This window comes from Lynx canadensis, chromosome F2, assembly GCF_007474595.2.
Source record: "Lynx canadensis isolate LIC74 chromosome F2, mLynCan4.pri.v2, whole genome shotgun sequence".
In the NCBI taxonomy this organism is placed as follows: Eukaryota; Metazoa; Chordata; class Mammalia; order Carnivora; family Felidae; genus Lynx; species Lynx canadensis.
This window is the reverse complement of record NC_044320.2, coordinates 30,797,570-30,814,697: the sequence shown is the minus strand read 5'-3', so window position 1 is coordinate 30,814,697 and position 17,128 is coordinate 30,797,570. Positions and strand designations below refer to the sequence as shown.

The 17,128-nt window shown below is 34.9% G+C and overlaps 1 protein-coding gene across 3 annotated transcripts in view; it reads right to left on the bottom strand.

Annotated features, from left to right (window-relative positions):
- Window positions 1–17,128, bottom strand: part of ANGPT1 (angiopoietin 1) — a 242,426-nt gene that overhangs the window by 62,283 nt on the left and 163,015 nt on the right. For 2 of the 3 annotated variants that reach the window (XM_030304347.1, XM_030304346.1), the window contains exon 4: window positions 11,641–11,870. In XM_030304347.1, coding sequence (XP_030160207.1) covers window positions 11,641–11,870 — 230 coding nt within the window. Of the gene's footprint in view, window positions 1–11,637; window positions 11,871–17,128 lie in introns of all 3 variants that reach the window. The other variant, XM_030304345.1, reaches the window with a different exon arrangement.

The following is a 17,128-nucleotide window of genomic DNA, read 5'->3' as shown; positions in this document are numbered from 1 at the left end:
ATTATATGTATTTATGTGTATATATGTACTATATAGAGTACACCTGAAGTCTTTGGGTAAGTAGCTAAAAGCTTCTTTTTAAAAAAATCTACTATTCTTTTTCCCCACAGTCCCTCTAATCCTGGTATAAGAGAACACTTGAACATCATTCACTTGCTACATTATAATTTTAACTAAAGTTTTGTTAAAAATTTTTTTCTAAAAAAAAAAAAAAAACCCTATTCTGTGTATGTGTAGATTTTGTAGATAACTAGCCATCATCTTCTTGGTGGAACTATAATAATCATGATCATAATAAAATTAATTGGCATACTAGTATTAGTAACTAGCCCACTTACTATGTGTTCAACTCTGAATTTTGTGAGCCAAGTATGTTTTATATGCTTTGTTTCATTAGTCCTCATAAATACCTCATGCGGTATATATTTTTTTTTTTTGAAAGGAGGAAAGCTAAGTTTACCTCCTTCTTTCTTTCTTTTTTTTTTTTTAACGTTTTATTTATTTTTGAGACAGAGAGAGACAGAGCATGAACAGGGAAGGGGCAGAGAGAGAGGGAGACACAGAATCAGAAGCAGGCTCCAGGCTCTGAGCCATCAGCCCAGAGCCTGACGCGGGGCTCGAACTCACGGACAGCGAGATCGTGACCTGAGCCGAAGTCGGATGCTTAACCAACTGAGTCACCCAGGCGCCCCCCTCATGCGGTATATTTATCAATATGTTGTATATATGAGGAAACTGAGGCTCAGAGATGCTTTCTAACTTCACCAAAACTTCTAAGTAGTGAGATTCTTTAACTATAAAGCTAAGAATCTTACCTACTTCTTACTGGCCCCTGGGGTGAAGTCAAACTCAAATAGGACTCCAGTGACTCATCTGTCACAGAGTCCCCAGCAATACCTATCTCAGCTGACAGGGTCATATCCAGGGTCTTGGGTAAATCAGGACAGGCCTTAATTCTGAATGGCTACAGACTCTTCTCATGGAAGCAAGAAGTACTGGAAGAGTGACATGGGGCAGAAAAGACAAGAAAGAAGAAAAACTGTTGAGAAGAGAAGAAAGGAACAGATAGTAGAATTATCTGTGAGATGGGAATTCTCAGCAGAAATGCGGAGCACTGGTGGCCCACAAATTCGAAGCTAACAGAGGATTAGGAAATAAGAGTTGCCTGAGCAGTTACACTGGATTTCATAATATCTATATCCTAAAAATTGTGCTGACCAAAGTCTACCTCCATTAGTCTTAGACACTATTCTCACAAGCCTAGTTACTTGATCTTCTAGCCTCTGAACTATTTGCTGAAGTGACAAGTATAAAGGACGCGCTAGTGGGGAAAGGGAGAGTAAGCATATGTGTGGGTATTTGTGTGGGAGTGTGTTTGTGTTCATCTTCTAGAATAAGGCATGAAGACAACAACAAGAAAAATGATAATCAAAAGGGTTTTTGTGTGTAGGAGGAAGAGACAGTAGTCTTAAAAGTGGGCAAAAATAAGAAATGAGAAGAGTTTGGGCAGTGTACGAGGGATAAATTATATACTTTTTCAATGGCATTGTATTATGATGCAAATTAAGTCATGCTGAATATAATGAATTAAATTATTAAAAGCTTTGGTTTTATTCAATTTTTTATGAAAAAGGAGAAGATGAAAACAACGCAGAAAATTTACTATCACAATATTTTTTAATTTTCTTAACATTTTACTACTTAATGAGGTACATTTTAATTATCTGGAGAATATATTACCCATACGTATAATTATAGGCATGTACATTTTTAATAATATTGAGGTGTATGCATAAAGTGCATAAACTGTTAAATCTATGTGGACATGCAAACCACCTTATGCCATAGGTAGATTGCTAATTTTATGGTATTTTTTTAGTGTAGAATAATGAAGCATCAAGCTAATTCTACATATTTGTACTCTAGTTTGCTTAGTGTATTTAAAAATTTCCAATGCTCTTCTAATGTGAAATGACTCATATATATATATATATATACATATATATATATATGAATGTATATTTAATGCATATACATATGTATATATATATACACATACATACACGTGTATGTGTGTGTGTGTATATATATATATATATATATATACACATATATATATATGTACACACACATGAGTGTATATTTAATGCATATTACCCTTAACATAGCAAAGAATGAGGAAAAAAAAGAATAGAAAATTGAAAAGGGATTTACACACAACCTTTGTTTAAACAAGCAATACTCATTTTTCACAAAAATTATTTCTGTGTTACCCTTTTGGGCACCCTGATGGGCAGTTATAAGTGCTACATGACCCTTGCCATTTGTTCAGAAGGTCATTCCGTTAACAAAAATATGTCAGGTGTTTCATGTGTGTTAATTTCCCATGTAATGTTTTTGGCCTGACTGGAATATAGTGGTTTTGAACAAAAGATTTCTCATGCATGTGAGAAAGTTTAAAGGGCATCTTTTGTGTTTTGTTTTAAGTAGACAAATAAGTAATTTCAGCAAAAGTCATTAAAAATGGACTGAAAGTCCTTGGGCAATGCTGTAAAGTGGAAAGCAGTTGCCAGATGCTTTTGAAAACTGACACACAAAAAAACCCCACGACACAGCACCAAAACACTTCAAGTTTTAAATAAAGACTGACTGTCACCAGAGGTATGTCACTTCGATTCTTACTCTTATGGTAAAATATACTTGAAAAATAATACTTGATTGCCATGCTAAGGTTGTATTCTGAAGTTGGGATTTCCCTAGTCATCAGATGTGATACAAAACCAAGAGAAGAAACGGAATGATTGATATGAGTCATAAAATGTGTGGATTTGTCTAGGCCATCAAACACTAAGGTGTGTGGTACTTTTATATGAAGCAACCTGGCAGCAGAGCTGGGGCTAGAACTCAGATGCCCTGATTCCTATTCCTTCTAGACCACCATGCCTTGCCCTCTAAATGTCATATGTCACAGCGGATCCAAGACACTGGTTAGGTAACCATCTCAGTCTAAGGTAACCTAACTCTAGGGAGATGAGCTGGAGGATTAATTATGGTTGGGATTCAGTTTACTTGTGCATTTGTAAGTGTGTATATGAGGCCACAACAACGGGACAAACTTCCTTTAGAACCAAATCTCCACTTAAAATTAAACCCAAAGTTCAGATTCACTACTCTAAAGGAACTCATGCTTGCTATGAAAACAGAATGTTCACAACTTAAAATAATTATGAGTATATGCAGAGACACAAAAAACACACATATTAAAAGAGGTTTGGCTTGGGGCACCTGGGTGGCTCAGTTGGTTAAGCATCCAACTCTTGATTTTGGCTCAGGTCATGATCTCAGGGTCATGAGATCAAGCCCCGTGTCGAGATCTGCACTGATAGCGAGGATCCTGCTTGGGATTCTCTCTCCCCCACTCTTTGCCCCTCCCCCACTCATATTTTTTTTTTCTTTCTCTCTCTCTGTCTCTCTAAATAAATAAATAAATAAATAAATAAATAAATAAAAAGAAAAAGAGGTTTGGCTTAATTGGTATTTAATTTAATTATTTAACTTTATCATAAATTCATTAAAAAGATACATGGCTCTTAGTAGGTCACATATTAATGTGATTCCTCATAGGAGATGGTCCCACTCAGAATGTGAACATCCAAGCCAGTAGTAAGATGAGATTCCAGTGTATTTAATTATGATGTTGATATTCTTTAGTTGAAAATAAATGACAAGCTCCAATAGGAAACTAAAAATGTTTTTTATCAATAGTTTTAAAGGTTCTTTAAATGCTAAAAATCAATATTATTTTGTTTATATATATTTAAGCTTAACTGTATAGTTGTTGTATTTCTCAGGTTTTATTTCATCTTTCTCCCTTCTTAAAGCTGAAGACATTTCATGAGGGTTTCACTGTATGGTTGATGTGATGAATACGTACTAAATTATGTTAATAAAATTTTTTTCTCTCTCTCCAGGTAATTATAGGTATCACCTGAACTCAGCGTTAAGTACCATAGCTTATCTATAAGTAACCACTGCTCTATTATATCCCTAGACTCAGGAAATACTTGTTCAGTTCAACTTGAGTGTGGATGAGTCCAGGAAATGACTTAGTTGGAATTCTATTAAAAATATTTTGTGCTTCGAGGCATCTGGGTTGCTCAGACAGTTAAGCATCTGACTTTTGATTTCAGCTCAGGTCATGATCTCCCAGTCGTGAGTTTGAACCCCACATCGGGCTCTGCACTGACAGTGCAGAGCCTGCTTGGGATTCTCTCTCTCTGACCCTCTCCTGATCATGTGCATGTGTGCTCTCTCTCTCTCTCTCAAAATAAATAAACTTAAAAAAATATTTTCTGCTTCTTTGCTTTAATCAATCAGATCATGAAAGCAGAAGAGAAGAAGAAATGGAGTTTACTCAAGTCGAAATGTTGGAACATCAAGGCAACACTTGTGTGTGTGTGTGTGTGTGTGTGTGTGTGTGTGATAGTTCAGTTTCTGAAGCTGAAACTCTAATTCCAAAAGAGAATTAACCACAAAATTTCAAGTCTCCCCCAAAAGATGTGGTTTTGAAATGATTCATGGGAGAGGTCAAAGGCTGTACTATTTTTTATTTTGCTATCATGAGTTTCACTATCTGCTATTCACGCAATTTTTTTCCACAGAAATTACAACTTTTCAAAAGGCAGATAACATGCTCCATCAAAAAGGAGAAATATACCATTTCCAAAAATAAACAGTCACTTTCCCCTAAAAGCCATTGGGTTTTATGAAAGGAAGTGCTAGAAAGTGTGGTTCATTTTAAGGAAATTGTAAATGTTTGACATATAATTTTCTGTCAAGATAAAGCATTTCCCTCATTAAATGGGAACAAGTGCTCACTGTGGTGTTCAGCAGATGACTTCCTGTATTTTTCTTTCTCTTTCTACCTAATGTTAAATTGTGCATTACAAGTAGTCAACGAAAACCCAAATATTTTACTCAGTCAATGAAAATGATATATTCTATTTTTATCAATGTTTATATAAGTGACATTCAAAAAGTTTTAATTTCCTCCCATTGCTTGTGATGTTTTTAGAATCATTCTTAACTCAAGGGACTTGCAGGAGTTCAAACTATCTCATCCCTCGACTGAATGATTTACTTCACAAACTCAATAGACACTACACGGGAGGTAAATTCCTTTCAGATGGTAGAATTATTCTGTTCTGAGAACAGAACCAAATGTCTCCTCAGCACTGGGAAAGAAATAAATGCCTCATTTCCCCTTTTCAGAAGGCCAGAGGACTGAAAATAATGATCAGAAGTTCCATACCACGGCAATCAGCCTCTGGGAAAGATATTTTAAACAAAATAATTTAGATCACTTAAAAATTTATAGTATCCATCATTATGTCTTTCACATGATGTGAAAGAAGTTTTTTTTTTATATATTTTTATTTTTTATTTTAATGAGCTGCATGAGAAGCTCCTTATAATTTGAAATTTGCGCTTCATGTTAGGGACCTAAACAAACATGCGCACGTCTCTCGGTATTTAAGTTTCTTTTACTCCTCTCTGTCCTGTGTACATCCCAACACACACTGCTCCCTGTCCTTTCACGGGCCAGTCTGCTGGGTGTGGGCAGATAATATTTTTTTGCTTTCACTTCTTCTTGCTCATGTTAATTTATTTTTTAAAGTGTATTTATTTATTTTGAGAGAGGGGGGGGGGGAGGAAAAGGGAGAGAGAGGGGAAGGTGAGGAGAGAGAGAATGCTAAGCACAGTGCAGAACCCAATGTGGGGCCTGAACTCAAAAAACCATGAAATCATGACCTTAGCCCAGGTCAAGAGTCAGACACCCAAGCATCCCAGGCTCTTGCCCATGCAATTGAGCCATACATGCAACCAAACTCTCCCTATAGGAAGCCACATTCCACATCTCAGTTTAAGTTCACGTCTCAGTCTGCCTTTTTTTTTTTTTTTTTTGGCCTTTCTGCTTATTTGCCATTAAGACAAGACATTTCATAGCAGTCTTGTCTCTCTGCCATAACACTGTTCACTACTGTTTTTTTCCTCCCTAATTCTGTTTTCTTTTTGGTCTCTTTTTGGCCATCCCTTACAGAACTCTCAATTTTCTCTCTTTGATTTTACATTCTTATGATTTTAAACTGGGTTCATAATCTTACCATGTAAATTCTCTGAAATTACACATAAGCTTGTGCCTGAGTGTTTGCACTAAGCGAGAAGGAATGGTAGGCTAGTTTTTATCAGATTCTCTAGTGGATCTACAACCCCCCAAATGGTTGAGTCATTGCTTTATATGCACTTTTAATGATTTCATTTGCTGCACGGACTTACCATGTTGTGAGGACACAGAAGTCTATGCAGTCATCCAGATTTCACTCTTGAATTCCATATTCCTATTTCTCTGACTTCCAGATTCTACTTTTCCCATAGTCACCTCAGTTAATATGCCCCAAACTAAAGTCATTATGCTTCCCCCTTATACCTGTTTCTCTTTACATGTTGCTGATTTTAAGAAATGTCATCAATATCCCATCAGTTACTCAAAGGAGAAAATTAAAAGTTATATTTGACTTTATTTCTAATAGGTCTTTATTTCTTGTTGATTCTGATTCTTTTTGTTCACAAATTTCCCCTTCATCTGTCTTTCCATTTTCCCCCTTTGAATCTGACTTCATTATTTCTCTCCTAGGGGATCCTTTTGAGAATTGGATGAAAACCACTATCAACTTTTTCTCTTCCCTCCCCATCATAGTATATTAAATAACATACAGGCTCGAGAATCAGACTCTGGGTTCAAATCTCAGCTTGCTCGTTTGCTAGCAGTGTGATAATTAGAAATTATTTACCTCTCTATGCTTAGTCTCCTTATCTGTCAAATAAAGCTAATAAGGGCACATGCTTAAAGAGCTGTTATCAGAACTGAATGAGTTAATATATGCAAAGGGCTCAGAAGGTTGTATTTACTCTCCAAATATTTGCTAATATTTAAAAAATGGCAAACACACCTATCTGGTCCTCCTACTTCCAAGCTTACCAACTCTCCAATACATTCTTCCTACAATGTGACTTGGGTAATTTTTCTAAAATGCAAATGTCAATATTGTCCTCATATATTAGCATGACCCCCTTTTGCTTTCAGAGAAAAAAAAAAGCAGCTTCCTTGATCTCCTTCAGTTTACCTCTCTAACTCCACATTTCACTGTCTTCCTGGCTTTGATTCTGAGATTTAGGCTACGCATTTAGGTATGGGATGAACCATAGTAGTTACCTCATACTGTTATTGTGGGGACTAAGTTAATACACTTAAGAGTTTAAGCAATGCCTGAATCATAGTAAGCACTCAACAACATCCTTAAGACTGTAGATGCTGTATTCTGCCCTCATCATGTCTCTGTCATGATTTTAATGTTTCTCTTGTATATTTCACTAGTGTCCTGGCATGTTGGCCTCACCTCTACCAAACGTTTATGAAATGTCATTGTGTGTTTATCTGTCTCTCTCCCCACCAAATTCTAGTTTCCTTGACGCTAAGGACTGAATTACATCTTTTCTCTCTACCCAGTGGTCCAAACCCCATCTGCTATATAACAAGAACTCAAAAAATATTTGTTAAATACAAATGGATGAGAGGAATATTCTTATACCCAGAAGGGAATAAGAAACATAACAGTTGCTGTATAACTATTTTCAAGTGAATGGATAAATTTACTAATCGTACCTTGGTATAGCAGAAGTATGCTCCAAGCTGATTTAGACAGTAAGAAAACCAGCCCATGGTGGAGGGTGGAGGCTAAATACTATTTTCTTTTTTTACTCTCTTTCTTTTTTAGTGCACTGTTACAAATTAAATTCTTGATCACATAATATGTTTCCCTTGTGTGTGCTCAATGTATGTGGCGATGGTTTAATCACTTCTGAACAGAAATATGAATGGTGAATGTCTGACAGTCACAGCCCCTGACTATCCTTCCCAAAAGAATGCAAAGCCTTGTTTCCATGCCATTATCAATGTAAACTTTTTAAGTCCAGCAATAACTGTGAATTGCCAAAACCATGAAGCAATCAGCTAAGTTTTGACGCTATGATAACATTGAGGGCAATATTTTTTTAGTGGGTAATGTTTCTAAGAATAAATGTGACCAAATGTCTGCAGACAAAGGTAAGACAAAAAAAAGTATCTTACCCAGAAGACTTACAAAATGGATGCAATTCAGTTTGAAATGATTATTTGCCTAGAACACCACTATTGCCTGTTTGGAACAAGAAGAGGACAGGTTGGCGAATTATTTAAGAAAATGTGTTTGTCAAAAATTGTACTTAGCTTAAATGCATCTTATGACATTAGATATTTTAGTAGGAAAAGTTCTGTGAAACTAAACAAAAATAATCCCTATGTGCAAAGATGGATTCACAATTCCTGGGCCGAACACGTTTGGGGAAATGATAAATTTCCAGCCGGCACTTCCTAAGAATGTTTTTATCATGTAACTTTAGTGAGTTTTAAGCACTCTAGAAGCCATAAAAATAAAACTAACTACAATTTTTTCAGCATTTACTGTGGATGGGCACTGATGCTATATGTTTTATAAAAATGTCTTTTAATTTACTATAAACTCATCAGGTATGCATTATGATCCCCTTTTAGACAAGAAAACAAAAGCTAAAAGAAAGAGTTTAGATGATTCTCAACTCTTGAGCATTGTGTTCAGACAATTTCCATGAAAGAAATTTCGCTTATAGATAGCACTTAATAAATTTGTGTTTAACTGAATCTTGTTACTTGGAAGAGAAAGAAAGAACTAAAGTTTAATGAGTCAACTATGTCATGTGCTGTTTGCCTTTACATGCAGTACCTAACTTAATCCTTTCCCTATCACTAAGAAGTACACACAATTATCCTGACTTTACAAAATGATGAAACACCTCATAAAGGTTAAATTAGTTGCCGATGACAGAGAAAATGCACTACAAATTTCTTCTCTTGCTTTGTAGTGATATGTTCAGGCCGTCTCCAGAAGTGACTGGGTCAAGTTGGAACCAGAGGACCCTTAAAGTCAATTAAACATTTTGGCTTTTTTATCATTAACACAGCTCATGAGGATTTTGGAAAAGCTTTCAGAAGAATTCTCTTTGAATTTTTAAAATTTATATTTTAAAAAATTTATGCATTTATTGTGATATATTGATTTAGATGTACCTGCATATATTTAAATTTAAAAGTAGAATATTTGCATATAATCCTTTGATAAATAATAAATCCATTTGATAAATAAGTTGTTGGTCACAAAAGTTGGGAAAGGGTTTACTTATATGTTTTAGAATTAAAATGAAAAAAATTCATTTTAGTGACTGATATTTAATCCAGTATTATGATATATGCATCATTTAAAATTTTATATTCACCATAACTGAAGACTAAGGCACCAGTGAAAATGAAGATATGCAGAGAATTAAAATCTTGATGGATACCTCAATAAGAGGCATTTCCATTTTGTGTCATCTATGAGTCCTTAAATGATCAAATATTTAGTTAGAATGCTTAATTACAGAATTAAAACAAAGATTAGCAAGAAGCAAATAAAACCGATGGTTATAAAAGCACAGAACCCATTGGAAAAATGGGCCAATAGAGTTACATGAGGATCACCAGTCCTGTAATTAAATTGGAATTCATTTTAGGATTGTATCATTAAAAGGAAAATGAATATCAAGAGAAGTATTAGACAAGTTGTCTCTATTATTTTTATTTGTTTTGGATATGCTATATGACAAAAGAGATATAGTTACTTTTCTTCTACCCTGAGTGTATGTGATGGGTAGCATCTATTAGGATCATAATTGTTTAATAAATGTTTCTCGAACAGATGTTTGGTTGCCTGACTTGCACCCAAACTCCAAACCCAGCCAGGAATTTTACTTTTGCAGTCACTCCCACCCATGCCTCTAAAAGTTTAACGACATATTTGTTAGACAAATACTCAGAAAAGAAGTGAAATTATGATAAGCAGGCAGACATATGAGCTCTGTGAGAATCACCAGGGCTTGATATTTCTAACATCATGGAAAAAAAAAAGAAAGAAATACTTAACTCCATGTGCTTTAAGTCTCAGGATGATAAGAAAAATATGTTTTCAATGTTCCCCCTAATGTATTCAGTTCAATATGAGAATAGATATGTCTCATATTAATACTTAATTTATAAATACTCATGAGCTCTATTAAAATTCTCTGGCAAAATCATACCATGCTTTCTTTCCAGTGGACTCTAATTCAAGGTTTTGGCAGGCGCTGACTGATTAGCAGGTTTTTTCCTTCCCAATCACATTTCTGAGTACACCCAAATGGAGCTCTGGGAACTTACTGTTTAAATATATTCCTTACAAAGTATAGGAAGGACTTGTTTAGACTATCTAAAGGAGATAGAATTCAAGGTAATGGAGTGTAATAGAGAAATGTGAAATGTCTTTAAAACAAGATCACTTCAGATGGAATTATCATCTATATTCGTATCTATACATGAAAGCATGGAATAGAGCTAATTTTTCATATAACTCAAAGCCCACTGTTAAATTAAAGGAGTCTGTGTACTGCATATGCACACTGAACCACCATGTGAATGGTCACATATGCCACAGTTTAGTGACAACCATAGCTTTCAGATGGAAGTGGTCTCTTTCACTCATCACTATTTAGGATTCTTTGCATCTTCACTCAGAGAAAGGCTGATTAGCGAAGCACCACTACAGAAGATGACTTTAAGCTTCAAACTTTGAAGAGCCCTCCTGAGGCTAGGGAGAGGATCTGCGTGAAGTGGATGAGCACACCCAGAGGCATTCATTCAATAATCGTTGGGTGGGGCTGGGCAAGTGGATAAATATTTTCTGAAGACACATAGGCCTAAATATTGTCAATGGTCAAATGGCTCCAGATATTCCAATCATATTAAAAATTTGTATTTCCAACACCTGAAACTAATATAACTATATATGTTAACTATACTGGAATTAAAAAAAATTGCACTTCCATTGTCACAAAGACACCCCAGAATAAATATGCCTGGATGTTCTGGTTAGGTCTTCTCCACACAGGACTAAACATAAGTTATCTTAATAAAAGCCTTTAACAATAAAGATTCTTTCTCCTTCACAATAGTTATTGGTAACTTTTATATCTCCTTTTCCCTGCAGGCGGCTCCTCTTTCTCCCCCTCTACAAAAGAAATATTTAACATTAGCTTTAAAATGGGAATCTTCCTGAAACTCTCCCCAGGACTCTGAATCAACCTTGAATATTGGCTAATTTCTGCCCTCTATATTTAAATGTCTACCACCATGACATCAAATATTTATCCACGACAGTATTTCAGATTTTATCTAAGAGCAAGCAAGAAAGAAAAAACCAGCACATTCTTTTAGTGAATATATTGTGAATTCACAAATTCGAGCTTATGAATACATTCTCTGAAGTTAAAAAATGAGAAAATTGTGAGTGCAAATTTCATGAAATGCTTCTGAGACTAATTCTTTTTACTGCTTTTATACAGCAATCAATACAACCAAGAAAGTTATATTGAATATTTACTTGCTCCATGTTAAATCAAGTATCTACTATGCCACACTGAAGAAATTCTTACCACCTTCTTTAGTGCAAAGGCTGACGAGGTTATGCACAGTATCCATCAGTTCCAGCTGCTGCTTCTGAAGGACACTATTATTGTTGGTGGCTCTGTTCAATTGTTTCTCCAGTTCCTGAATAATGTATGTTTGACGAGTAACCAAGACTTGAAGATTCTCTCTCTCTTCTTTTAAGGTGTCCAACTCTTCCTTGTGCTTTCCCTCCATTTCTAAGATTTTATGTTCTAATAAACTACAAGGAAATAAAGACACGACTATTTTAAAAACAGTATACAGAAATGTGATTCAACTAGTTCCTGAGTTTATTTAAAGTCAGCAATTTTAGTTAGGTACGTCACAGTAGAAATATTTTATAAATGAAAGACTCAGACTATATATAAAATAAATATTTAATGCATATATTAAATTAGGACTTATATATATAACATATCAAATGAAGAATTACTAGACCATTTGTTGTCAGAGTAACGTCAGTTTCTTAAATATAATTCATTTCCTAGGGTATATCTCATATCCAAGGTAGCGGACTTGAACCCAAACGATCAGAGTCTGTAAAAGTTACAGTTCAACATTCATTAAGAAAATAGGTCCAATGAGAAACTGATAGAATAGTTCAGGAAAAAATATGAACAAAATATAGAAACTATTTTTTTAAATTTACTTTTCATTCATCTAGGATTCTCAAAATATTAACAATGATTAAATTTCACAATAGTTCTGTTGGGGCTAGGTAACAGTATATTGATGCAGAAACCACAGGACCAGAAAGTAAGCTATGTAAAATCAAGTGAGTTAGATTTCTTGGGATTTTTGATGCCTGGTCCTGCATCATAACCGCAGCTTATTTGGTCTCTCAACTTAAAAGTTTCAGAATGAGGCCTAAAAGCACCACAAGTTCACAGATCACTGCATAAATGGTTCTGAAAAGGAAGACCACAGGCTGGTGGCATGGTTTTACAAAAAGACTTGGAATTTTGCTCAGGGTGATGTAATCTTCAACTGAGAAACCTCCTCTCACAACTCTTCAAAAGATACTCCCCTTGCATATTGCACATTAAAAATGATAGAAAATGCAGAAGCACTCTTGGATCCTAGCAACCAACTGTAAATAAAAAGTATTTACATTTTATAGAGTGTATAATATACTAAGATTCCTCAGAGGAAATCCTTATTCTTTCTCAGTTCCATAATCAGAAAGTCCAACTAGCCCTTCGTTTACAAGGTGTTATTCAAATGTAACATACCAGACTGGGCACTTATTTACCTTGGAGAAATGTAGCACTGAATCATTCCTATAAGTTTTCAAAAAGGGGACTCCAGGGAATGTTTTACATGTAATACTTAAAATCATAAAACAGAGCCTGTTAGAAGAGCCAAATTTTCCTACCTGATGTTCTAGGGGACAAGTTGGAATATCTGATTAGCCTGTACACAGATTAACAAGTGTGGAGAAAACTGCTCTTGGGCATTCTGGATCATTGCTAACAAACCTGTCTTCCAAGAAAATGTGCCTCAGAATATGACAGGCATGTTGCCTATTATACCAAGCCTGAAAAATACTGGGATGCTTCTATTCATATCACCCTACTAATTTACGACACCTTGGGTAGCATGTCCAGATTCACATGTGAAAATTTCCACTGAGACCCATTTGGGGTAGCCTGTGACTTGTGCAAGATAAGAAAAGCCGTGTCTCTAGGCTCATTTTCAGTTTACTTTTTAATTATTTTTGTTTATTCTCCTAGGGGTAATGATCAGATACAAGATGCTCATAATATAAAATCAGTTAACTTACAAAAAAAATTGTCTTTTAAATTCACAAGGGTTATAGTATACTGCCAAGAAAACTGTTATAGTATACTGCCAAGAATTGGCTGTTAAAATGATAATAATGTAGGGGTGCTTGGGCGGCTCAGTCGGTTAAGTGTCCGACTTCAACTCAGGTCATGATCTCGCAGTCTGTGAGTTTGAGCCCTGTGTCGGGCTCTGTGCTGACAGCTTGGAGCATGGAGTCTGCTTCAGATTCTGTGTATACCCCCCTCAAAAATAAATAAACACTAAATTTAAAAAAGTAAAAGTTAAAATGATAATAATGTAAAGATCAAAATTTGGATGATGTAGTCATATAATACTGGATAAAAATCTGGATTGCCATTTTGTTTCTAAAAACAGATGAGCATTGGCCTTTCATTTTTCCTAATCAGTAGGTAACATTCAGGTTTAGAAAATATCATGCTATAGTTATAACTTGTATTTATTACTTGTTAAATGCCAATAGTGTTCTCAGCACGATGTAAAACATAAAATGATGCCATTCCTACTCTAGGGATTTATTTTCAGAGAGAATACATCAAATAAAACAACAGCAGCTATAAGAAACTTCCATGTCAGACATAATGTTATTTTGGGGGGGGGAGTTTTACACCAATGTTTCAATGTTTGTCTACTTCTTTTGATGTGCTCCCTATTTAAGAGAATATATACTTAAAGATGGTTACTAACTGAAATGTCAGTAAAGGAATTTTGTTTGTTTATTTGTTTTGTTTTTCAGGATAATTCGGAAGGAGCTGAGAATTTAAAGTTGATCAAAGAATTCCTGTTGCCAAAGGAAACAACTCTGGGCACAGGTTTATGGAAGAAAAGGCCTGAATTTTCTGAGTAAAAAGAATATCCACTTAACACGTTGGAAAAAAAAAAACAAAACATTAATTTTCACAATTCACTGAACAACCTTTACTGCACCATGACTACCAGGTATCAAAAGAAATCAACATAGCCTGTCATCTTAAAATAGATATTTATGCAAAGTATAGATGGAACTGCTCACAGAAGTAGGAACCCTGTTCTGCATCACAGACACCTCACAGGATTTGGAATGGAATATATGCAGGAAAAAATAATATGCATGAAACTACAGGCAAACTGGAAACATGTCACATTGCTTCAGTTCACCATCTCTTCCAGCCATTTTCTCATCTCATTTCTTCACTTGGAGTTCCTTTAGCAACTTTTACACTGTAGGAATTACTAATTTTATTAAGTATATCCTTTATGTTAATTATAACTTTTTAGACTTCTTCAGGCAAGACTGATCTCCTCTTGGCCCTTCCGTTTTCTCTGACACTGCTCATCCCTTACTTCCATCTTCTCTTCACATTTGGCTTCCAAAAAAACCCTATTCTCTTTCCTTTGATACTTCTCATCCATTAGTTATTTACTTGGGAAGTCAGCCCCTTCTTCTCATCATTCCAAACTGGTTTGAATCCAAAACTTTCTTGCCAGAAAAATTCACATGCCATCTCTATTTATTAATCACATTCTTGTAATATACCATTATAACTGTGTAGCACTTTAAAACCCTTCTCCTTTGATTCTTAAAGCAATATAGAGATTCAGACTTAGTAGATATTACAAGTCCCAGTTAGTATGAATCTAAATATCTTATCCAAAAATTGTGCTCTTGTGGTGTCAGAACCAAGATAAAAAGCCATGTCTTATAACTTGTCAGACTAGAAATGTGCCCACGACATCCCAGTGCTATGAACACTAGCATGAGAGTCGCTCCACTTTGATTTGGTATAATCAAATATATCTAATATACATACTTCTTCCACCCATTTATATTTTATCAGGAATCAAGGCATTACTTTAACATCTCCTTAGCTCCATCTGGTTATTCTGCGAGCTTGTCTTTCACAATATTTCAACCTACCAATCTTTTACATGCATAAAAACAAAGTTTCTTTGTCAAGCCAGTTTTTTTTAAATCTGAACTGAGATTTTCTTAAACACCACTCTGCCTTAACCACTTTGCCATTAAATTTAATTTTATCCAGTTTTGTCCTGAAGACTTTTACTGGTTCTCTTACATTTTCCCTCTCCGTATCAGTTGGGAGAGGTCACTTCAGCTAGATACAGAGACCTCTATAAATGAAGGCTGATGTGAAGGACAACATTACAGCTCTAGTGTCTTAAAATTAAATAGCCAAAGTAGTTATAATTCTCCCTGATGATGGCCTGGGGCAACGAGTTTAGTTTACACACAAAGGCATAATCTGAAACGTGGATGCTGAATCTACACTCCAGTACACTGTGTTCTAGAGTGCAGAGTGCATTCAGTATGTTTTTATCAGGTGTTCACTTGTTAAGAATCCCTCTGTCAAGTTTTGGGGAAGCCTAGATTAAATAAACAGTTTTTATCATGACACATGTTTTAGGATGCGTGTTCCACGAAACAACAATTTACGAAACTGTGTACCTAAATCTATACAAATAGAGCTAGAAATCTGAAGACAGAGTTTCTCACAGGATTTTCAGTACTTCCTGTTTCCCATCTTTCTAGAAGCACTTTGAGAAGACACATGCATAAAATTTTGGCACTTAACTTCTAGTTTAAGGCAGAGGTGCACTTTAATGAAGAATAAAATAAACAAAATAATCTAGGTCTTGAACTTCAGTAAAAGGTTCTAATTGAGTATATACAAAACTTTATTTGAAGATTTTGGTTGACTTCTTTCCATTTCCACAGTCGGCCTCCTCCAACATGTCTTATTGGAAATATTTCAGATCATTGAACACATCTTGAAACTTTCACAGAAAAAGCTCTCCCTTTCAAATTGTTTCCCACAATAGAGTTCTTAACATAGCAGCCAATGAATTCACAGTGGTGACAGTTGCCTAAGCTCAATGTGTGTAAAGATAGTCCTAAAACAAGGAGGAAGATGTTGAAAATATAGAAACCTTCTCATTTTTATCTGTCTGAAACTGCTCACAGATGTTTCCATTTTTTAATTGTTTTTAATATGTAAGGTGTCAACATGTGTTGCAAATATGGGTTTTAAAGATCAATTTTTTCCCCTTCCAAACAAGAGTACAGTGAGTACAGGTTAAATTTATACTTTAAATTTTTAACTTGAATACAGCACATTTTCTCTTAAAATATAAAGCCAAATGTTGGTGTAATTCAAATGTGGAGCAGAATCATAGATTACTACAAGTAAACATTGGCAAATATTTTTTTTTATTTGGGGTAAATAAAAATAAACTAAATATGTGTGGAAGTCAGAAAGCAAGATAAAAATACAAATGGATACACTGTAAAATATAAAAATGGAATACTTCTATAAAAAAATGCCCAATAAGTGACAAACCACAGAAACACATCTTTGCCACATATATGACAAAGTTTTAATATCCATTGAAGGGCTTGCATGGGTTAATCAAACAAAGATAAACAATGAAATAGAAAAAAAGGGAAACATACATGAATACGCTAGTCATAGAAGAAGAAATGCAAGTGGTCAATAAACATGAAAAGGTGTACAACCTAACTTTTCAAGTAGGCAAGATTAATAAAGTGGTTAGCAAGGCTTGGGAAATTAGAAAGCCCATGCACACTTGGGGAGAATATAAAATTTGGAGATAATTTGTCAATATGTATGAAAATTTTAAATAATCACATAAAAATTCTAATAAATTTTAAATTATAGT